This window comes from Pyrus communis, chromosome 2, assembly GCF_963583255.1.
Source record: "Pyrus communis chromosome 2, drPyrComm1.1, whole genome shotgun sequence".
Taxonomy (NCBI): Eukaryota; Viridiplantae; Streptophyta; class Magnoliopsida; order Rosales; family Rosaceae; genus Pyrus; species Pyrus communis.
The window spans coordinates 16,927,715-16,951,965 of record NC_084804.1 but is presented as its reverse complement, the minus strand read 5'-3'; the positions used below and the strand labels follow the sequence as shown (position 1 = coordinate 16,951,965).

Sequence of the window (24,251 nt, the reverse complement as noted above, 5' to 3'; positions counted from 1 at the left end):
GGCAAAGTGGACTTTGTTTAATGCCTACCATTGTGATAGAATGTTTCGCTTTTTATACATCGTGTCTCTCATTACTCCTTTAGCAATTTCTTTCAAGCATGTTGTCATGGAAGTGAATCAGCTTTTCGAGCGAAAATGTTTGATGACTCTACTATTTTTTTATTTTTATAAATGATAAAATAATTTACATTAAATTCTAATAAACCAAGAAGAGCTGATTTTAACAAGGAATTTCGGATGCATGGGCGACACGAGTAATTCAAAATGAAAAATTGCACCAAAATTTGATTGTTTGTAGACTGTCTGCTAGGCGCTTTAAAATTTCTACAAAAGAAAACAAAAAATCAAATACAACGATTATTTTTTTATGTCTCATGACTCTCAACTGAGTAATGTTCATATTATTTTTTATTAAAGTTATATCGTACACTAATTTATACTGAGGAAAAGAGTAGAATTTGAACTCCAGACGAAATGAGTAACCAAAAGTTAATTTCACACATTATTTTTAACATTCATATAATCCTCTTTATTTTTAACCGTCGAATTAATAACTAAAAAATAACAAAGAATATTAAATAAGCAAAAAATGAGAACTTTTGTTCATAAGAAAAACAGCAAAAAGGAACTCAAAAGAGTGATTATATAATTAATATAATTATATGATAATTTCGTGTATTATTGTTTAAACAGAGATCAATAACCTTTGCCTCGTCGCCGCCCACCAAAACCCCTCGAAGCTGTCCTAAAATCCCCTTTTCGTCTTCTCTCTGCTCAAAACCCCCAAAGCCTGCGTGCGCTTCCAACATCCAGCTTGCAGAAAACGAAAACCTTCTGTCTCCATTTCAATGGCGGCAACCGGCCCGTGGCAGCCCAAGGAAGAAGGGTTCGCGGCGATCTGCGGGCTGCTGGAGCAGCAGATTTCGCATTCGGCTTCCTCCGCTGACAAGTCTCAGATTTGGCAGCAGCTCCAGCACTACTCTCAGTTCCCCGATTTCAACAACTACCTTGCGTTCATTCTTGCACGTGCCGAGGTATGCTCCTCCTCCCTCCACTTCCCCCCAATTGTGTATTCATTTCCAATTTGAGTCAGTAGGGTTTGTGTTTTTGTTTTTCAATTTTATTTTTTTATTTGATTTGGACGGATGTTGGTCTGATTGGATTGCATACTTAGAAATCGATAGTCGTTTTTCGAGTGAATGGGGGAATTGTGAGTTTGGGTCTGATGGAAGATATGAGTGCTGAAGCAGTAGGGGTTAGAATGTTTGCTTCGCAATTTGGATTGTTCTGATTGTATTTGGTTTCGGTTCTCTTGATTTTGAGAGTGGTTTTCAGCTGGTGAAACCGGAAAAGCCTTGGAAACTAAAGAATGTTTGTCCACAAATCCTTTTTAATGTAAAAACTGTTTGCTGTGATTAAATAGTTGGATAGTTTACAATCCTGATGCGTGCTAACATGTGTTTTGAAGAAAATGTGATTTCGTGTTTGTGGTTGTTGGTTAACATAGCATGACACTTTCGGTTTCTATGTGCTGATGGAACTTTGAATTTGGGTAAATTGTGGATAGGGTAAATCGGTGGAGGTTCGACAGGCAGCGGGATTGCTTTTGAAGAATAATCTTAAAAATGCTTATACTTCCATGGCTCCTGCATACCAGCAATATATAAAATCGGAATTGTTGCCTTGCTTAGGAGCAGCAGACAGACACGTCAGATCTACAGTTGGGACCATTGTAACCGTTGTTGTTCAGCTAGAGGGAATTTTGGGGTGGCCTGAACTATTGCAAGCTCTTGTAAATTGTTTAGACAGTAATGACCTAAATCACATGGAAGGTGCTATGGACGCATTATCCAAGGTAAACACAATGATTATATTCATTTCCCATGCATATTTCCCCAAAGTTCCCTTGTTTTGGAGATACATTTGTGTTCCTTTCTCTTTATTCTGCTGTGATCAACTCTGCCTATGAGTTCATGATTGGTTAAGAATATTGGGTGAAGGATAATCAAATGTTTTCCAGCGAGTTGCTTATATCTTGATACATTTGTAGCTGTCTGTTTTGATGAAAAAAATTCTGCCAGCTGAAACAACAGTACAGCTTTTTGTTTTTCAATTGGCCTTTCTTGCAAGAAGTGATTTAACTTAAACAAAGTCAGACCGTCATTTAAATGCTATAATGCTATAATATTTTCCCTATAAAAAGGTTTTGTTATCTTGAACCACTGCACACTGGGAGAATAGATTTCAATAGGATCCGGCTCTTAGTCTACAAAGGGCTATTTGTTTGCGGTATGAGAGAGTATCCTTTCTTATTGTCAGTTGTTTTGAAAAGACTCTGTGTTCGAGCTTTTTTGTGTGCATCAAACCCTCTGTTTTTTTATCTTCACCCCTTACCAAATTAAATTCAGTGAAGGCGTTCATAGGGACCATTTATGTTATTTTGGTATCACCTTATGATAGCACCTAACAAGAACAGACATTGTGACAACTATAGTAGTTCCTAACCGTAGCTCTTAATACTAATGGCACAATCAGAACTTATTAATTTTTACGACGTCGATGTTGTGATGTATCACAGATTTGTGAGGATATACCTCAACTGCTTGATTCAGATGTACCTGGATTGCCTGAACGTCCCATCAACGTTTTCTTTCCAAGATTACTTAAGGTAAAAATAAGAGTGCTGTATTGTGTTAGACCCTCTCCCTCCCCCTTTCTCTATGCACTGATATTATGAACTTTTACTGATGATCTTTTTTCTTTTTGGCCTGGTTGGCTGAACCTGGCTTCCCTTTACACAGTTTTTCCAATCGCCACATGCATCACTTAGAAAGCTTTCCTTGGGTTCTGTAAATCAATATATTATGTTGATGCCAGCTGTAAGTATATCTCAAACCTTTAGGTACCTTTTCAACCTTTTTCTGATGATTGGTGGTGGGAGCAATTATGTATCTATTCTATTTCAGGCGTTGCATGCATCTATGGATCAATATCTTCAAGGTTTGTTTATCCTTGCTAATGACCCGTCTTCAGAAGTGAGGAAATTGGTGAGTACATAAGCACTGATTTATCTTATCTAGGTTGATTCTGAAGCTAAAGGTATTGCATGGAAGTTGAATTAGTGGTTCCACATTTCAAATAAAAAGATTTCCCTTCACAGTTAACTTCCATTTACGATTTAATTGCTTGCTATTCAGTCTTACAATCAAAGAACGCTCCTATAATGGATATACAATGTTGCTTTCATAGTTTGTCTTTGTTCTCATCTGCTTTTTGTTTTCTCTGTTCAACAGGTTAGTGCCGCATTTGTCCAACTAATTGAAGTCCGTCCGACATTCTTGGAGGTGACATATTGCTCTGTCATTATAGTTTTCCCCTGGTTTGTGTCATTTCAATTATGTCTATGTGCTACATGCATATGTTGTGTCTAACATGGTATAGAACAAAATTGAATTAATCCTATATGCACATTCTATCAGGCATCTTAATTAATACTTATATAAGCTATCTTTTGGGTCGGTACATAATTATATACATATATATGTGTAGCGTGCATATATATGCAGACAAACGCATCATACACACACTTGCATGTATATATGTGTGTGTATTTCAATGTTTTAAAAGACTTACCTCAAGGTGCGCCTAGTCGTCCTCTGAGGTTGGGCGTGAGGGTTGCCGCCTTTGTTTTGAGGGAGTGGGCGGAAGGCGTTGCAGGAGCCGCCTAGGCGCGCCTAAGGGGCTTTTTTATTTTTTATTTTTTATTTTTATACTCCCAAACCCAAATTTTGTGTAGGTTTTAACTGCCTCATACCTCTTCCTTTCACTATCGTCTCTCTACCTTTTTTTTTTTTCTGATTTTTATTTATTTTTATATAATGGATGTGTGTGCTATCTGCGTGCATTGTTATATGTGTGCTCACTGTGCATTTCATCCTCTATTATATATATATATATATATATATAATATAATATATGTATATATATGTGTGTGTATATATATTTATAATATATGTGTGTGCTCAAGGTGATTATTGATTAATAATTTTTTTTAATATAATATATGTGTACGCTCAGTGTATATATTAAAAAATTTAGGTCCATGAGGCTTCGCCTCACGCCTAGGCCGGGCTATCCCTCGGATGCCTCACCCATGCCTCACGCTTTTAATACATTGTTGTATATGATACACATGCATAGATGCACGTGCACACACACATAATCGTACTTTTGATCTTTATCTCATATTTCTCTGATCATTGTTTTCTTATTGTCATCCACTGTCCTTGTCATACTTTGAAGTGACTCTTACCTGGTACTGCAGCCACATTTGAGGAATGTAATTGAATACATGTTGCAAGTCAACAAGGACACTGAGGAAGAAGTGGCTCTTGAAGCCTGTGAATTTTGGTACTTTCTCCTAATTGAACATTTTCAGCATTAGCCTATGATTCATTGGGTACATTTCTGAAATTAAGTGAATAAATTTGGTTTAATTGCTAGGCTCAGTTCATTAGATTTTTATGTAGTCTTGATGTAAGTCTGCAAGCCTTTTCATGTCACTAATAATTCTGCTTTATATTTAGTCTTAATGTATGTGTCAAAGCCTTTTGGTGTCTCTAATAATTCTGCTACAGAGACATGAGAGTTACTATTAGAATTGACAATATTGTATCATTTGCATGACATTGATGTCATTACCAATATACACTAGGTTTCAAGCATCACAACTTAGTATCGATTCACACACCAAGTTATATGCCTCTGTACTCCCTCTAATTAAGCTTCTTCCGCGTAACTTGTCTAATTGTTAATACTTAATATCAACACTAGCCTGAGGTAGTGGTGATAAATGGTATGGGTGGTGGAGAATCGAATGTGGTGGTCTATTGTGGTTGGTGAGCTAAGGAGGTAGGTTTTTTTACTAGGAAGAAGAGTGATGGATATGTGTGATATTTGTAAAAATACCACATTTCAGATCAGAGATGAAATTCAATGAGTGATGATGGAAGAGCATGCTATGACTACCTTGTGGCTTACTTTTCCACAACTATCAAAATGTTGAATCCAATAGCTGTATCCATTTCTTGTTTATTGTAAAACCTGGAGATACTTTTCATGCTTATATATTGTTATTATTACTTGAAAGATCTCTTCTTGTGGTTGATATGTACTCATCACGGCTTCATTCATCATCTCCCAATTGTGTATTATTTTCATTTGACATTCAGTGGTTTGACACAGGTCTGCATATTGTGAAGCTCAGTTACCGCCTGAGAACTTAATAGAGTTTTTGCCACGCCTAATTCCGGTATAGCCAATTTTTTGTTGAACCTTATCAAGTTGTGATAAACCATACTTACTATGGAGTCTTTGGAATGCTTTTTTAACACACCTGGTACAACTTCTGCAGATTTTGTTATCAAACATGGTTTATTCTGATGACGATGAGTCCCTTGCTGATGCTGAGGTTAGTTCTAGGTTTATTTATGTTTTTGGGTGATTTTGAACTGCCATTTGTTGTAGTTTGATATTTATTTGGCAACACTTCATTATTGCAGGAGGATGGATCTGTCCCAGACCGTGATCAGGTTCATACAGACATTTTTTGGTTGTTTTATGATTGTTTTGGTATCTTAATTTGTACTCTTGATTTATGGAGCTGATATGTGCACTGCAGGATATCAAACCTCGGTTTCATTCATCACGGCTTCATGGATCTGATAACGTGGAAGATGATGTAATTTGCTACACCATTATTTGCTGTTTCTTATTTAAATTATTTGTTGGATTACTTGGACTCAATTAAATATGACTCAAAATTTTCTACTTTATGTTGGGTTTAGGTATGAGGGTAATGATTATTATATCCTTAAATGACAGGATGATGATATTGTTGGTATATGGAATTTACGCAAATGCAGTGCAGCAGCTCTCGATATCCTGTCAAATGTGTTTGGCGATGAGATTCTCCCAACGTTGATGCCGTTTGTTCAGGTTAGAGATTTGTTTGGCGTTAAAGTAAAAGAATTGTTTGTGAAGATTTTATTCTTTTATTGGTATAAAAATGATTTTATTTTTCTCAACCTACCCTTTTTTTTCTTAAAGAAGATGATTTAGAAAATAATTTGGATGGTTCTCTTCATTAGAGGATTACACAAATCTTTAAATTGGGAAGTTACTCAGTTCCCCTCCAAAAAATGCAGGTTCCAGTAATCTTTTGGTTTTCTTATGTCATATATGCATATTCATGTTTATTTTTCTCTGTTCTTTCTTTGAGAAGTAATGTGAACAGCATGCTCCAAGTTTCTAAATGTGAAATGCACTGGCAGGACTTGTGTGCTGTATTTGGGCAGGTGATGATTAAGTAGATATTCGAATAGAATTGCCAACTTGCAACAAGAATGAATTGTACTTGTACAGCTTGTCTATTTGCCTTATGGGTTGACCTTGCCAATTAGTTATAATATTGGAAAATAGACGTGTATAAAATAGGGCTATCTGGTCCTGCTTTTCTTCAAATGGAAATGAAGGAAGCAGAATTAGTTAGTAGAATCATACCATTTTAAAAAGGTCAATACTAATAGTAAGATCCATTGCCTTGTAAGTTATTCAATAAGGGGTAGCTAAAATTGTTTTCACTTTTCTAATGAGTACTCCTGTTTAAATACATGTTTTAACATCTCAAACATTTGCAGGCCAAGTTGGCCACCAGTGATGATGAAACCTGGAAAGGAAGGGAAGCTGCTGTTTTGTCTCTAGGTGCCATAGCTGAAGGTTGCATTAGTGGTCTTTATCCTCATTTGAATGAGGTAATACCTTATGGCCCGATTTTTTTCTATGTTTAGAACAAAAAGAAATGTTTATTATCATAAGCTTCAATCAGCACGAAAATTCACTTATAAAATACACCTTAATAGAAACAAGAGTTTTGTTTAAAGTGTTGAAGCAGATGCTATGACTTGTTAGTTACTTACAGAATGATGCTTTGGACCAGTTTTCCTTATTCTTTCGGGGTTTTTGTTTTTGTTTTTGAGATTTTCTTCATTTGTGTGCTTGCTCTCCATTGGCTTCCTTCTACCACTTTCTTTGAGAAGATTAGTTTCGAGTCACACCTGTTTATCCATTTTCCATGCTTAAAGGATTTTGAAATTTTAAAAGAGTAGTCATCGTTATTTATTATCTATGGAGATCAATGTTCTCTTTCTAGATATGCCTGCTATTTTGCATTCTAGATTGCTGCACTGAATTTGGACTACACTTTTAAATAAGAATCTACCCTATCAATTGCCCAGATTGATAATTTGAAAACTGTCTAGTGTGAGTGAGAAAACATTTCAGCAAATATACAACCTGCATATTTACCCAAATAAGATGAAAACTAAAGCTTTATGTCCTATTAGATTGTTCTTTGTGTATGCGTTCTTGATTACTGAACTGCTCAAATACAAATTGATTTCCTGCAGATTATTGCATTTTTAATCCCCCTTTTGGACGATAAGTTTCCACTTATAAGGAGTATTTCTTGTTGGACACTTTCTCGTTTCAGCAAGTTCATTGTTCAGGTATGTAAATGATGTTTTAACTTTCTTGTTCTGGTATTTCTCTCAGTTTTGCTATTTCTAGTGATGTGAAAAAGCACTTCTTTTGCAGGTTTTCATGCATTGCAATTTATTCCTCTAATTCATGGTTGAAATTTTATGTTTGAAATTATCTCTTTATCTGTGTGTGTGTATATATATATTTATGAATCTTATAGTTTTTTGCTTAATTGTAAATATTGTTCTTGCACTTTGACATTTACCCATTTTTTTTTTCTGTCTCAGGGTGCCGGACATCAAAAAGGTTATGAGCAATTTGACAAGGTTCTTGTGGGTCTATTAAGAAGAATATTAGATAATAACAAGCGGGTGCAAGAAGCTGCTTGCTCTGCTTTTGCAACACTAGAAGAGGTATAGATGTGGTCCAGTTCGTTCAATAATGTTGTTTAGCTATTACTTTTCTGGTTTTAAGTAATGATTATTTAACATGCAGGAGGCAGCAGAAGAGTTGGCACCACGCTTGGAAATGATTTTACAACACCTTATGTGTGCTTTTGGGAAATATCAGGTTTCTTCCAGACATTTACCAGAGTTTCTACAATTTGACCATGAAGAGATAAAACACTGATTTTTCCCATTCTTTAGTTGATTATATATAACATTTGATTATTGTTATTCAGAGGAGGAACCTCAGAATTGTATACGATGCTATTGGAACTCTAGCAGATGCTGTCGGGGGAGAGTTGAATCAGGTATTTTGAATGATGAGTTATTAAGTTTATCAAATGCAAGTGATTGTGGTGAAACATTGTGCCAATTGACTGTAGTATTGCTTTGCAGCCCACTTATCTTGAAATTCTGATGCCACCATTAATTGCAAAGTGGCAACAACTTTCAAATTCAGATAAAGATCTGTTTCCATTGCTAGAGTGCTTTACTTCTATATCACAGGTACTTATCGCTGTTTCTTTAGTTGTCTTTTAATTGATTGCTTTTTTAACCCACTACATGTGTATATTTTCAAGGCACAGCGAAAGGAAAGTATTTTGTATTACTCTTTATCAGTGGTTAGTAGATGGAATCAAGAAGTTTGGATATAAAATATTATTAGGGATGACTTGTTTAAAATGTCAGTGCCATGAATAATAACTTTTTCGCCCTTGGGCTAAAAAAAAGATCAAATCTCTTGGTTCTAGGAACATTATCTGCCTGGAAGTAACTGAAGTGCATTTGATTGTTACTCTTGTTATTGTCTTCTGTACCTTTGATGTATAATTTGACAAAGATTTGTGAATTATGCTACACTGCTGCCACCATATTCATTTTTACTCCTGTCCTTGGACATATGTCCATAGGTATAAATCTTTCTCATTTTAATAATGAGTACTCCATGAGCTAACAGCCTGAAGTAACATTAATTTCAAAAATTAACATTTATGTGTTACATCTAGTGGGTACAAAGCTTGATTTGTTAACTTATTTACAGGCATTGGGTGCTGGGTTCTCTCAGTTTGCTGAACCTGTATTTCAGAGATGCATAAGCATCATCGAGTCCCAACAACTCTCAAAGGTTCAGGCAAAGGTTCATTCCTGATTTTTTGGTTATACGTGAATTATTTGTGATAAGTATGGACCCCTTCACTATATTTAAATATCTGGTTCTTATGTAGATAACTTCTGTTTCTTATACTAGGTTGACGTTATATCTATTGACTTCTACCATGTGCTTTCTAAAAGTGACTTCTAGGCCACCTTAGTGGTGTCAAATATCCATCTTAATGGGTTCCTTTCTTAGTTTGAGAGAGATGGCTAGGAGGAATGTCTCATAAATTGTATGGTTACATTATACAGACCATAGTTATTTGTTTTATAATATATATATATATATATATATCTAGACTGCCTCTTACAGTGTTCAAAGGTGGGAGTAATAGCGTTCTTGCTTTCAAGTCGTAGCTTAATTTGTATCTCTTGAAATTGGAGAAATTTGTATATGTTGACTCCTAAATAGCTTGTCATGCATATGTGACCACTAAAAGGCATAATATTTATCTTGCAATTCATAACGTTATTTGAGTATTCAGAGAAGTATCAATCAATCTGGAAACTGTGCTAACCCCAAATGTTCTTAAGTCTCACTACATTCTGTATCCGCCTTTGGAATTTGGAGTATCTCTATTATGATTATGAGTGGTTTTTCATTTTTTTTCCTTTAGGTGGTGGTAGGAAACATAAACTTTTAAAAATGAGAAGGATAGGTTCGAAGCAAAACCTTTATCAAACCCTAGCAAGTATCAAATTACACTAACTCAAAACACTTGCTACACAAGGTCCTTAGAAAGATATCTTTGATCTTTGTAAATGTCTCACTAGTTTAAGTTTTTATGTAGTCCCTCCTCTGGGTGCCTTTAATATATTTCCACACGAATGCTTGATTTATGAAAAATATGTACATTGGTGGTTCAACTTGCAAGTTCGTATGAGAAAATGTTTTGGACTTCTTTTGCAGATCAATCCTGTACCTTCCGGGGTCCCGTATGATAAAGAATTTATTGTTTGTTCTCTTGATCTGCTCTCTGGACTTGCAGAAGGTCTTGGCAGTGGGATAGAGAGTTTGGTATTCTTCTTTCTCATTGTTTATTTATCAAGAATAAATATGGGATAATGGGTATTTACGTCATTATAAAGGTTCTCTGCCTTAATTACTTCTTTTCAGAATTTATATATTCGGTTCCTAGAAGGGAATTGGCCTAATGCGTTTCCAGGGTTTGTGCACGGGCCTCTCTATAGTGTTTCAAAACTAATGCAGCCTCTCCTTTGAAAATTACATTGAATCCACACTTATTCTATTGTCCATGTTACTGCCCCTTTTAATGCCTTAGCCTGTTCCATTGTTCAACTACCATATAGCTTGCACATAGAAATGGTTTTTCATGTTTTCTTATTTGCGCTGCTTCAAGGTTTCACAAAGCAATTTGAGGGACCTGCTTTTGCAATGTTGCACGGATGATGCTTCGGATGTCCGGCAGAGTGGATTTGCACTACTTGGGGATCTTGCAAGAGTAAGTGAGAATATATCTAACCAATGATATAAAGCCTTCAGGTTGGGTTCCTGCCCCATCCGTGTGCATAATTTGAGAACGTAGATCTAGTAAATTCCCGAGGAGGAAACTACTAGATAGCACAAGGCTGCAAGGCTAATGTAGTGGAAGATACTAAAGCTGTTTATTTATCTGTGAATGTATTTTTTAATGCCTAACCGTCGTGTCTACATGATTTGAGTAGGTATGCCCAGTTCACTTGCAACCTCGTTTGCCAGAATTTCTTGATATCGCAGCCAAGCAACTGGTATGGAAAAATTATCCGATACTTGTTACTATTGCTTATGGCAGTCATGACTCATGATTAATTGATATATTGTGGTACAGAATACTCCTAAGCTGCAAGAAACTGTTTCAGTTGCAAACAATGCATGTTGGGCCATTGGAGAATTAGCAGTTAAGGTAAACATTCCCATTCATGCTGCAGCATTCCTAATACCAATTAAAGTCTGGTTGTAAAGTCATGCCATGATGTTGGGTAGACATTAGATTTAGATCGTAAAGCTTCAGCTGAGATTTTTTGCAAATTAATGACTTGAAATTTGTGGTTGATTGCACTCTTTTTAGATGATCATTGTAAGTGCATAATCTCATCTATGGGAGGTCATGGCTTCTGCCATCATATTCCCATGCTTTGGTAAATAGGCACAAATTTCTTCAGCTTTGTGTATATATCTATTTTAGGCAAGCAGAGATGGTTCTACGTAAGTAGTGCTGTGTGTATTAACACACGATGGTCCTTTATTTTTCTAGGTGTAATGCTAGATGGTGGGGATTTTATCAATTCTCTGTTCTTTTCTAAATATAAGCAAGCTGATTTTGTACACACATTTTTGAAGTTCTAAGAAGCTTTTGTTATCAACACGCAGTCGCACATATGCATGTGTCTGTTCGTGTCATCCGGTCGGCTTCTTATGTTTCTTCCTTGTTACTTAGTTCATTACCTAATTGTTTAACTATAATTGCTTGATTATGTTATCATGAAAGTAAATTTGAATTTCAGGTTCGTCAGGAAATTTCTCCAATTGTTCTGACAGTTATCTCTTGCTTAGTTCAAATCCTTCAACATGCAGAGGTGACTCCTTTTCCATTATAATTGCAATAAGTACTACCAGTCTACCATGGAGGATGTGTCATCTTATAATTGAATCTATTGATGCTGAGCAGGAGCTGAACAAGTCACTAATTGAAAACAGTGCTATCACCCTTGGGAGGCTTGCGTGGGTCTGTCCAGAGCTTGTGGCTCCCCATATGGAGCATTTCATGCAACGATGGTGCATTGCTTTGTCAATGTAAGTTCTATATATCTACGTATGGCATATTAATAACAGCAGACTAGTTGCAGCAGAAGCATCAGTAGTCGTAATATAGATTATTATAAGCAATGGATATTGTCCAATTTGACGATTGGGCAATGGACAATATACTTTCTCATACCGAAGTTAAGAGAGAAGATGAATGCTTGAGAAACTATATTGTCCACTTTGCTTTAAAAGTCTGGCAGGGGCTTAGGTATTATGTCATAACAATGGTCTGCTTCTGAGATGCAAAAGTGTTTGTAACAGGATACGTGATGATGTAGAAAAGGAGGATGCCTTCCGAGGTCTCTGTGCTTTGGTATGCATCTGCATTTCTAATTTTTCTTTTCCATATATGTACCACATGAATTTCTATTTACACTTAAGCTTGGATTTTGTTAACTTTTCAGGTTAGAACCAATCCATCCGGAGCATTGAATTCACTCATTTATCTGTGCAATGCTATTGCAAGTTGGCATGTAAGAATCTTACTATTCCCATCTTAGATGTACAAGTCAAGTGTTCGTGTTTTTGTACAAGCTCAAAGTCGTGATTTGTTATGTTCCATAGGAAATACGGAGCGAAGAGCTTCATAATGAAGTTCACCAGGTGTTGCATGGTTATAAGCAGGTTAGTGTTGCTTTTTAGATTATGAAATTGAATTTTTTATTTATTTAATTTTCAGAGAGATAAACACAAACAATATGAAACCTTGCCCAAAATATTCAAGTTTCGTATGGGGATGAAATTTTCTTTCTGAGATACATGGTGCAGAATAAGCCCAACATATTTTGATTCACTTGTTTCAAATAAATAATCCGGCAGATGCTTACGAATGGAGGAGCGTGGGACCAATGTATGTCTGCCTTGGTGCCACCAGTGAAGGAAAAGCTTTCAAAAATATACCAAGTGTAGTATTGTACGCATAGCTGATGTATTGTACCGGTGGGTTCTCCCCTCCATGTGCTTATCGGAGCTTTGTATTTGCGTCCAAACATTGTGCATCACCATTGCATTGTGGTCATGAGTTTTACAGGCGAAGTCCAAATTTTCGGTCCCATATTTTTTGGGAAAGCTTTGTTGTTGACGCAAATGAAGCTTGAAGTTAGCTTGGAATTGGTCCGTGCAGCACATGGCTTGATAAATGAAGCAGCTTAGGCTGTGGACGAGTATGGTGTACAGGGGTGCAGCTTTCCAAGCTTTGAAGGTGTGTTTGTTCTTTTTGTCTTGTATTTAAAAGAGAGGCAAGAAGCATATCGTTCATGTCATGGATTAATAGAATTTTCATGTTAGATTTGGAGTTTTGCATTATTCGACGATTCTGGTGGTTAGGGATTGTGTCGGTGATTCCCGCAGATTTCGGGGTTTTCACATTTAGCTATTAGAATTTTCCATTAAAGTTTTGCGTTGTTTCTTATATTTTTCAAAAAGCTGTAAACCTTTATATCTGAGGATGGAACACACTTAATTCTTGCTGTGTTAAGCAGCTGTGATACTCTAGTCGTGAGAATGCTGAAATTTTCTGTAACGGTTTATCTTGCGAATTGATCGAGTGTTTTTTGTTTGGAGAAAAAGCATGCGATGTTTACTTGTTGACATTGATCATGTTCATGTAGTCTTCCTCCATTTCATCCTCTAAATTTACGTGTTATAATAGCATCAAGGTATTTGGATGGTACAAGGAAAAATGTATCGACGGTAAGAGTCTAGATTATGGTTTCCGTGATGCAAATTTTGGTGAAGCGCACACTAGAATTCGTTTGAAAATCTTTTTGTAAAAAAACACCTATGTTCGCGACTTTAGGGGTTATAAAAGCACTTTTTGGAATCATGATACAGATGTATTTCACAACTTGATAACATCTGGGTCAAAAGCACTCTAATTTGTAATTGAAATTCAACTTACGAATTAAATGCTCACGAAAGCATTGTGAGGAAGGACCTGTTTGGAAATGCTATTTCTAAACTAAAAGCACTTTTAACCAAAAGTGTTGTTGGCGATGTTTAGTCCAGAAAAAGTTTTAAGATGAATATGGATTACCAAAAGCTCTTTTTCATAGAGAATACATAAGGTCTTTCTTTTTAAGAGGAAGAATAGTTCATTGTACATATGTGACTTTAACCCCAGAAAGTGAATCATTGGAAAGTAGAGAACATGTAAATCCATCCATACTTGTCGCCCAAGTAAATACCTAGCTAATTCTGGAGGGAAGCTCCAATTCAAAACCAAAAAAGAAGAAAATAAATTGCGAGGATGGATGGTAGATCCATAGAAGAAAAATAAAAAAATAAAGAGAAATTAACCACTAAACCAAATGGGTCATCGGCCGGTTGAAATTGCTTGTTCGGGGTTTTCATTTATGATGAAGAGGATGGGCTTCAAGAGAATGATTTGGAGTTATTGCAAGGTGGAACCGTGCAGTACCAGACACGAGATAGATCTTTCAAAGAACAAGACTTTTTTCGAATAAACCAATTCATTTGGGACCATGCGGATCCACTCTTCATTGCAACTAGACGGCAAGCATACATAGAACAACAGTGAAGGTCTATCTTGTTTGATAAATATCTCTAACTGCTAAAAGAACAAGGTACACTCGCATCATTTGGTGTGTTCATTCGATAAAAACATACCAAAGGGGCAATGGTCCAATGGAATGTGTAATGTAGCGTCTCCAACAGATGAGCTCGGTCATAATTCTGGTATTGATGCTTGGTCCTACTTCTGGTAATATTATTTGAGTAGGGGGTTCGCCTGAGAATCAAAGACAACAAATAGCTGAGGGCAGAGTCCGTTGATCAAAGTGCCACGATGAGTAGCGCCACAAGAACAAGAGCAAGTGTAGCAGTCTTAACCTGCATGAAATCATAAAACAACCTCAAATTTGCAATACCAGAAATTTGTAATCACTTTTGAACTCAATGAAAGATGGACAAGCAAGTGTTCACTGGTTGACTTAATACATTGCAAAGTCACAACGTAGAATTCACAATTCTACATCTTCCGAGTGTAGTTTTGTCTTGCGCATACCGTGCTATGGAAGCCTGGACATTCGATGTACTTCAGCTGACTAGGCTGCTCAATCAGAAAAACGAATAACGATCTCAACCCCGGCCAATTAATGATAATTGCAACGTTTTGTTTATCACATAAGATAATACTAATTCTTTTGCAAGACCACCAATTTGTGCTCCTAGTTATCAAGGGCTACTGACAAATCTATGATCCGAGTCTGAGGCGAATTACCACACTGCTTCTTGGACAAGACTTAAAAAGTAGGGCTCCTGAGGTGAATCGTCATCAATTCTCAATCGACGATGATCCCTTCCCACAGATGCAGCGCATATGGTGCCAACACGATGAGCACGCAACTATTGAACCCCTCTTCCTCCTCTAACAATCTGCAATAACAAAGCTCTATCCTCAATATGCGAGCATCCGCAAGATAATTGAACACAGAGCATACATTCCGAAAAGAAGATAAAATCACCCTTGTGGATGTTACTGAAACGGAGTTGCAGTAATCGATTTTGGCCCCATTATACTGTCTCATTCCAAACGGTAGTTTAGCATGACTGGAACGATGAACCAACCCTATACTACGGAAGAAAGAATGGAAAATGTACGTTCAGTAAAATTTCCCACCATATATATCCAAGAGAAAGGAGAGTCCAGGGATAGTGACCCGAGCACAACAGCCGCCACTTTCTCATCAAACAAACAAACAAATTCGTATAAATCAGAAAAGTAAAACTACCAGCTGCAGCGTGCTCCGTGGCTCGTATGATGGCGTTCCTCCGCCTGCAACGGCTCGATGTTGCTTTCGGCGGCGATGAGAGGTGGACACGGGGTCAATTGTCGGATTCTGTGAGGAGCAGCTGCTCCTAAGTCGCAGCAGAAACCGCCGACGAAAGAGTTTGTGAGGGGCTGAGAGGAGAGAAGACGTGGACTGCGTGAGAAGAGTAAGCAGTGGGCCTGTAAAATTTTTAAGTTAATCCGACACGAAACGAAACAAAATAACAAATTTTAATTATTTATTCAAGTAAAATTTGACGAGGCCAGTGACGTTGCAACTATGCTTCAAGTTCTTGGCCATATGCTGTAAACCTGCTAGTGCTAGTTTTTATTTTTAGGCACGTTTTAAAGCCTGAGCAAAGTGTAACATTACCATATACATGCCCGGAATTAGGTGAAAATTATGGATTCTTTAGTTAGGAGAGGAAAATCGAACTTGAAACCTCTTCTATCAAAAGAACATATACATCACTTGATTGAAAGTTCGTTGATAAATTTAATCTCCTTCGAAACCGCAAAACACGTATATAAATTCTTATAAAAATATATATTAAAAAGAAGATATTTATCTACCCAAACCAAACCTTAGGACTTCATGAATTTGAACTTTCAATTTTTCAAAGTTTGCCGGCCTGCCTGCCTGCCTTGTTCCAACTTCCTCGTAATCCTCACAACAAGAGAATTTATCCTTGGCCACTCTCAGCAGTTTCCATATGCAGCACTTAATTAACAAACAAAGAATTAGGTTAAAACCCTTAATATAACTTGACCTGTCTTTGTCATTCAATTTCAATTCTTCACCACCTTGAAATCATGCAATGTAAAGTGACATACGTACCTGTCAATCAGATCACACATGTTCATAACATTTCACCTTGATCTGACATTATAAGTATTTTACTCGCACAATTTGGCAATAACCAACTAACCCTTGGTGGTTGAGACTATGGTGCAGTATTAGAACACATGCACGTGGTATAATAAATTTACATGTTAATATAAGTCTTATGTTTAACTACTTGTTCATCCTAATTATAATACGCGGAGTAATTATATGATGCGGCCGCGTACTAATACACAATGATTAAGTTGGCTTTATGTTGGAAATAGTTGTATTGTGTTTTGCTTCAAAAGCCCTAGTTAACCACAAAATGTAAAGTTTTAGCATACATATCATAATCTAATTGATTTGTAAGAAGGACTAACTCGTTACACATAAGGAGTTGAGTATTTTCTTATAATAAATAGAAGGACCAACTAGAAACCTTCTACAATGGTTATGAAACCAAACCCAAAAAACGCAGCAGAGACTACTTGTTGTATACATTGTTGATTTAAATTTTAGTGAGAAACACACATGAAATGTTGTGGTTGGAGGAACTGATGCTTGGCTGCTGCAGCCATTTCTATTCGGTCCCATTTCTCCTTCCTCTTGAGTTCTGCTTGGTTGGCCTTGGATTCTCTTAGCTCAATTTCTTCCAGGCATTTGGAGTACAAAACTGGATCCATTTCTTCGAGCATCACCTTCACGTTTTCTGTCAGTTGCCGGACGCTTTTGCTCCAATGCCACTTCAAGTTCTTCTCCATGCCTTCAACCACGACTGGAAACACTTCCTCCATTGCCACTGATATCATCTTCACAAACTGCTCATTGTTCCAAACATAGAGGGCTCTCTCTGCTACCTAAAAGTACAACACAATATTATAGCAAATGACTTTTAAACTAAAAAGGTATACACTTAGTTTATGTGACTGGCAAATAAGGAGGAATAACTCGTTAACTGTAAGGAGCCAAACAGTGTTAAATCTTCAATTGTATTTTGAAGATTCGGAGATTATAACACTTACAAATAATTGAAGGACCCTAAAGCAGCTAAAGCTATGTAAAACTTCAATAGGGAGTTCAAAGTACAATAGGATTCCATGAGTTTTTTTTTTTTTTTTTTTTTTGTTTTTTGCCTCCAGTGCAGTGGAGGGAATCGAGCCCTTGACGGAGTAACCTTGACTCATTTGCCAGCCCGCCTTCATCACTTAGGGTAACCACAACGGCTTGATTTCAAGAGGGTTTTACAGGGGCACAGTTTCATCCTTAAAAAGGACTCAAGAAACTAGTTTCCGCTGTCGAGCACGTGCAGTCTTTACTAGTTTCAGTTTTCAGGCATTGGAAAGAAGAGTGTCGTAGTTGTTAAGAAATTATTTTCTGTTTGTTGTAACAAATTCATAGGAAAATACGATTATAGAATCTTGATATCTGAATGAAAAATTTCCAATGATAGCTATGGCAACTTGAAGTTCTATGAATATCTTATAAACTAATGGAAGTAACCATATAGCCAGGCCGAAAACTAAACCTTCCTTCGAACATTAACAAACGAGGGTACTAATTTTCAGAATTAGCAATTGTTTTCTGTTTGGTTGCTAAGAAAGCAAAGGAAGAGAAGATGGATTTTCAAAACTTGCTATCCGAAAAATCATTAAGCCAGAAGAAAAAGAAAAAACCATGTACCTGTGAGTTCCAACTGTTCAAGCATCTTGTTATCTGTATGCACAGAGGCAGGGCCAACTTCCTATACTGATCAGGGTCAATATTCTCCACCAGCTCCTCCAGCTCCCCAATCAGCAAAACCTCCTTCTGGCAATTCGTCATGGGCCAATACCTCAGAATTCCTCTCACCACAATTCCGCCAAGTACGGGCTCCTTCTGCACAAATTGCGACACACAATAAGCCAGCTGCCTGTGGTAGCCCTGCAACCCCTTGGTCTTGTGGAAAGGAATAAGCACTCTCATCAAAAACAGCTTGTGCTCTTCCTTCAGCGGCACGGTGAAGCCATTGATTATGCTTCCCCATATCTCAAGCAACTCTCTGATCCCACAATGCCGCTCTGTCTCAAACACATAGTGCAAGAACACATCGTTCATCGATTTCCTCATGGACGAACGGTAGAATGTGAATCGAGAATATATTCTATGGTACACATTCTTCAAGCTGTTGCGCTCTCTCGGGTCTTCTGATTGGAAGAGGGCAAGGAGGTTGACAACAAACTGGTTGTCAATGTAGCCTCTGAGTAACTTAGGATCACTGTTAATCACAAGGCGGATGAGTATGTCGTAGACTAACTGCAGGTGTGACCACACAGGGGAAAAGGTGGAAATGGGGTCTTCATCGTCGGGAAAGTCCATGGCATATGTGGGATTGGAAGGAGGAGGGAGAGGCCGGAAAAGGTTCAACGATATCATGGAAATGAGAGACGTCATGACTTGATCATGCAGAGGCTTTTTCGAGGATTTGACAATCGAAAGAAGCTGCAAAAGCTTCTGTCTTTTAAGTTCTTGTTGCGTAGGGCATTCGCTCGGATCGGTGAAGGTGAAGATGAAGTTGCAGATGGAGATTGCTGACAGGATTTCTTCATTTTCCAAACTGGAAGAAGATTGACTGCCAATAATAGTTTTGCTGTCAGAAGCGCTTTTGGCATCGAGATCAAACAAGTGTTGAAGGGTTGTAGATTTTCTTCTTGGGGAAGGTCTTGGACTGTTGTTTTGAACTCCCATTTTCTCTCTTTCCTCTGCTTTTTCTCTATCAGAAAAAGCACCTCATCCTCAAACTGCTTATGAAAGTGCTTATTTGGTCAGTTTTTCTTCAGTAGCTGATGAAACAAACAACATTTTTGCTATTCTTAATTCTAGTAAACGGCCAAAATGACAGCGGTGTTATATAGACAACAAAGTGTTGTAAAATCCGATGGTTAACAAAAGACTGCAATTTTGACATAAACCCAATTGGCTGGTGAGGTAAGGTTAACCAATACATGTTAAGGGCCTCGGAATACTCCGTTTCACTGTTATAAACACTTTAACAACGATCCGATTACTAAACACAGGTTCAAATAATTTTTTGACGGTTTTATAATATAATCGTCAAAGTGTTTCTCACTAACATTAACAGTTGTCAGGGACTAACTAATAGCCCGTTTAGGGATTAATTAAGCATGGATCATTCTTAGTTCTTGTGTGAGTGCCACGTGGATTATTTTGACATGATTATTGTTTGCAGACAGAACAGCTCGTGGCAACTCACAAGAGAGGGAATGGATGTTAATGTCAAGCAACAAGACAACATGTCATAAATATTAGTCTGGTTCCGTACACATGTGCCTCACCAACCTATCGTCTTCGACATTTTTGAGTGTGGGGTCCACAGTGTAGAACACGATACAAGTAGACTCACCTGCCAAGGGACTGTTTGGCAAGCAAAGCAGATAAGTGTGAAGTGGTTAACATGTAGTCAATGAAATGTCGAGGGAGAACCAAATATTAGGAACCATCCAAACGCAGCATGTAATTTGACCTAGAGCCCTTTAGTGTATAGTTGCATATTGGGTTGGGCATTCGACAAGGCTAATCCATATCATTTTCATTAAGGCCGTTTAGAATTGCTTCTCTAGAAAACAATTCTAATACGAAAGTGATTTATTGTAGCATTTTTTTAGTACGTTTTGAAAAAGTACTTAAAAGTGCTTCATGAACTAACATCTATTAGTTGCTTTTTTAAAAAGCATTTTTATGAATTAAAAACTCTTCTAAGCTGCTAACATTGCATGACCTATGCCCAATTTTGAAGACCCAAAATATACTCTCTTGTTATCCCCTTATCTCAGCGAGTCATCGTTGTTGAGGAAGAGTTACTCCTCACGGTACTTATCGGCCTTTTTATAGAATTTCGTGCATCTTTTTTAAGGAGGAGTTACTCCTCATGGTAATTTTCGGCTTAGTTACAGAACTTCATGCTTATGCAGAATTGTTCATATTATAAGGCACTATGTAAAGATATCTTTGCAAAATATTAATTAAAACTAAGATCGTTGGTCAGTTGATTGTAACAAATAGATAGACAGTTCGGAATACTTTCATCAAATCCGTCCTTGTGTTTTTATACAATTCAATGACTAAGGATCTTGGTTTTAATAGATTTTTTTTGTAGAGATAGTCTTTTACAAAGTGACTTATAATACGAGTGGTTCCAATCATAAACACGATATACTATGAATAGGCCACAAAGTATTTTAAAGAATTCATCTTCAATCTTCAGCATATAAGTCTTTCTCCAATAAATATCCTTTGAAAAAAGGAAAAAAAAAAAAAAAAAAAAAAAAAAAAGAAGAAGCAATATCTACCTGTATATATTTCCTTACACCACATTTTATAAGGGTCTCGAGATTTTTATATGCATACTGCATCCATCACAATATTTCAACTATTAAGTAAAAGGGAATATACCAAGCATCCACAGTTCAAAGTCAAAAACAACCAATAATTTCAAACACCAAATGATTACAATCATTGATGGAATCATGCTACAATACTACACTGATCATATGCATTGTGGAAATCTGGAAGGTCAGATTTCGTGGAGAAATTAAACCACCTCTTGTTTTTCGTGTACTCGATACAAGGCTGCAGAAGAAGCCCGATGATCATGGCAGCGATGCTAATAACCATTACCTTTGGAGTAGCAAGAGCTAAAACTACAAAGATTAACAGCGTCGGAGGAATGCAGATCAAAATTGCTCCCACTGTACCAACCGGTATCTTAAAAGGCCGCGATGCAGCCGGGTGTTTCATCCTCAACTTCACAAATGCGATGAATTCCATAATCATTCCAAAGCAATACAAGTAGTTCTCAGCAGCTACGATCTCTTGGAAGCTCAAAAAGGAAAGCAAGATTACACCGGATGCAGAGAATAAGATTCCGGTAAGTGGAGTGCCATAACGAGATCTTTTGGCAAAGATTGAAGGAAGCATCCCACGTTCTGCCATACCCAAAAGTTGAAAGGAGTCGCTGCTCATTTCAGCCACAAACATACCCATGTTTGACAAAGCAGAAGCTGCCAGGACCCAGGTTCTTAACCATACACCTCCAAGCATTTTAGCAATATCTGCGAAATACCCGTCTGACCATAGTTCACGTTCTACTGGAACAGCTCCGGTACCAATCAGAAGAGGGAAAATGTATCCAACCACAACCAAGATAAGAGCATAAAAGAGAGATTTAGGAAGAGTTGTACCAGGGTTTTCCACCTCCCCTGCAAGAGTACTAATTGAATCCCAGTAATTAAGATTCCAAAACAGCGTGTTCAAGTACATAGTCCAATTCACAGTCTCCAGATTTACCACAAACCAATTTGAAGGATTTAGTTCGGGGATTGCTATAAATCCCATGAATATGAAGGGAAGAAGTGAAAACACCCCCAGTAAGGTAGCAGCCCAACCCACTATTGTCATACCCCTGTAGTTCATGTAAGTAAGCATTGCTGTCAAAACCAACACGGCAATTGTCCTTGGGAGACCGCTCTCTAAAGCCGGAATTGCTGATTTGAGATAGTCAAGAAACAGAACAGGGTATAGAGCGTTATCAATCACCCCACTGAGCCATTTTACCCATCCTTGCTGAAAGCCCCAGTACGGACCCAAAGCTGATGAGACCCAAACAACATATCCCCCATTCTCGGGGAACATAGTACCCATTTCTGCAGTTATCAATGCCTCTGGAACACTCCATATGATGGCAAAAACCAGAAAACCAAGGAGGGCTAAAAGGGGACCAGCTGCCTGGACACTATCTTCGACACCAAATGGACCTCCTGAAACCTCGTAGAAGATCAAGAAGACAAGAGGTATAATTGAAACCTTTTGATACTTATTTAAGTCGTGCGAGGATCCTTCCCCCAAACCAACATACTCAGCAACATTGTTGTCCGACATTTTAGGATTACTTTGCCTAATAGGTAAGTTTCTATGTTTCTGCACATAACAGAGTAAACATACCGTTACGAAAAGCCATGGCTTTCTAGATTGGAAAGTTAAAGTGGAAATAGGAACCGAAAATTGCAGGCCTTCGGCCTTCCGCTAATCACCATTTCAAATTATCAAAATCTACCTTTGTTCTTAGCTATCAGCATATCTAAACCTACTAGCCAAATCAAAAACTTTCAATCAAAGACAGATACTTTCGCAAATCAAAAAACATAAATTTAATTGAACTCCTTGGCTATTTTAAGTAAATGCCACTCGCACACAAAAAAGACAACTTGCTATCATTCACAAATACAAAATTCTCTACTCAAATCGCAAACGAATCTGCTCATTTCATCAATCAAAGAATTTCCAGCCACAAAATACAGGCAAACAGGCAAAAGAATCTCAAAACACAACACCCACCAAAACTATCACATCAAATTGATAAAAAATAAACCAAATAACAATGTGGGTTCTGTCAAAAGTTCAAAACAGCCATTTAAACCAAAATTCTCAAACCCCAATTGGGCAAATTCTAAATTAATACAGCATCAATCAACTGGAAAAGTACCTCTTCTCTGACTCAACAATCTGAGATCTCTAGAACAAATCAGTGAATGAAGAAAAAAAGGCCAAAATTAGGCGTTGAGTAAATACAGAGGAGGAGGAGCTAACCATGAAAAGGAGGCGAGATAAAGAAGTGACGTAATCGGAATTGCTGTGCGTTTATGGATGCGTAGTGATGTCAGGGAAGCGAGCATCCGAGTCTCCACCACGCGTCCGACTCGGTGGACACCCACGAGGAGTCTGATTCAGCTGCAGAGTGAGAGCGCTGCATCGCCAGGTTGGACACGGTTGGAGAGAAAGCAAACACGGATTCTGAAGTGTTGCATTTTGAACTTCCGAAGGGGTTGATTTATCATAAGGGACTATTGGGCTGTCAGATACGGGAAAAACATGTTTTTATCGTGTTTGATTAGACATGGCAAAAGAGAGTTTTACTTGGTGATATTCACATATTTTTTTATCATTCACGCGTATGATCTTTCAATTTTTGTTTGTCCAATTAAATAAATTGAAAGAGATTAAAGAACAAAAATTAATAAGGTACGTGTGAGATAAAATAAGTGTGTGATAACATCATTTTTTTTACTAAACATCGGGTTGTTAACTTGGTTGATTTTGGACATTGGTATGTACGAGTCTTGTAATGATCTAGAGTCAATAACCAACCACTTGTTAATAGTGAATAAAAATTTGTTAATAATGTTAAGATATTGTCATTTAGTACTACGATTTAATGTCGTTTTTTCGTTTATGAATAAGATGTCTTAAGTTTGAATTCCTAAATGACGAGGTCGATACCAATTTATTCACCCACTCCCTCAAAAGACCCTACACCAGAACTAACATTGAATTTTTCATCATACTATGATCTCTATACACTATTATTTTCTCATCCCTAGGGCCTTCCACAGTAGGCCGGACAAAGTGAGTGTGATACCAATATAGTGAACTCATAAGAATCACACTTATACAGTGAACCAAAATTTTTGAGTGTAATACCAATATATTGAACTCATGAGATCAATATATTAAACTCATGAGTGTGATATATTAAACTCTTGAATGTGATATCAATATATTAAACTCACACTAGTATAACAGTAATGATATAGGTATCAACCTCAAGTTACCCAAATCTTATATATAGGTATTGCA

General features: G+C 37.2%; 3 protein-coding genes across 3 annotated transcripts; 1 reads left to right on the top strand and 2 right to left on the bottom strand.

Annotated features, from left to right (window-relative positions):
* The first annotated feature begins 694 nt into the window (after positions 1-694).
* On the top strand, positions 695-13,468 carry LOC137725018 (transportin-1-like). The gene is made up of 29 exons (XM_068463632.1): positions 695-1,034; positions 1,568-1,855; positions 2,579-2,668; positions 2,802-2,879; positions 2,967-3,047; positions 3,294-3,344; positions 4,325-4,410; positions 5,245-5,311; positions 5,414-5,470; positions 5,562-5,591; positions 5,681-5,740; positions 5,884-5,997; positions 6,699-6,812; positions 7,467-7,565; positions 7,827-7,952; positions 8,035-8,109; positions 8,222-8,293; positions 8,382-8,492; positions 9,028-9,123; positions 10,051-10,158; positions 10,502-10,603; positions 10,827-10,889; positions 10,970-11,044; positions 11,646-11,717; positions 11,810-11,934; positions 12,208-12,259; positions 12,351-12,419; positions 12,511-12,570; positions 12,766-13,468. The coding sequence occupies exons 1-29, from the start codon at positions 849-851 to the stop codon at positions 12,853-12,855; spliced, it is 2,697 nt and encodes an 898-aa protein (XP_068319733.1). The 5' UTR covers positions 695-848; the 3' UTR covers positions 12,856-13,468.
* A 3,408-nt stretch (positions 13,469-16,876) lies between these two features.
* LOC137726398 (serine/threonine protein phosphatase 2A 57 kDa regulatory subunit B' beta isoform-like) lies at positions 16,877-19,504 on the bottom strand. The gene is made up of 2 exons (XM_068465323.1): positions 18,243-19,504; positions 16,877-17,419 (listed from the first exon to the last, which is right to left on the bottom strand). Exons 1-2 carry the CDS (start codon positions 19,284-19,286, stop codon positions 17,078-17,080), a joined length of 1,386 nt encoding a protein of 461 aa, XP_068321424.1. The 5' UTR covers positions 19,287-19,504; the 3' UTR covers positions 16,877-17,077.
* A 1,428-nt stretch (positions 19,505-20,932) lies between these two features.
* On the bottom strand, positions 20,933-23,440 carry LOC137725738 (probable polyamine transporter At1g31830). Its single transcript, XM_068464511.1, has 2 exons — positions 23,205-23,440; positions 20,933-22,535 (listed from the first exon to the last, which is right to left on the bottom strand). The coding sequence occupies exons 1-2, from the start codon at positions 23,205-23,207 to the stop codon at positions 21,084-21,086; spliced, it is 1,455 nt and encodes a 484-aa protein (XP_068320612.1). The 5' UTR covers positions 23,208-23,440; the 3' UTR covers positions 20,933-21,083.
* Positions 23,441-24,251: the final 811 nt, after the last annotated feature.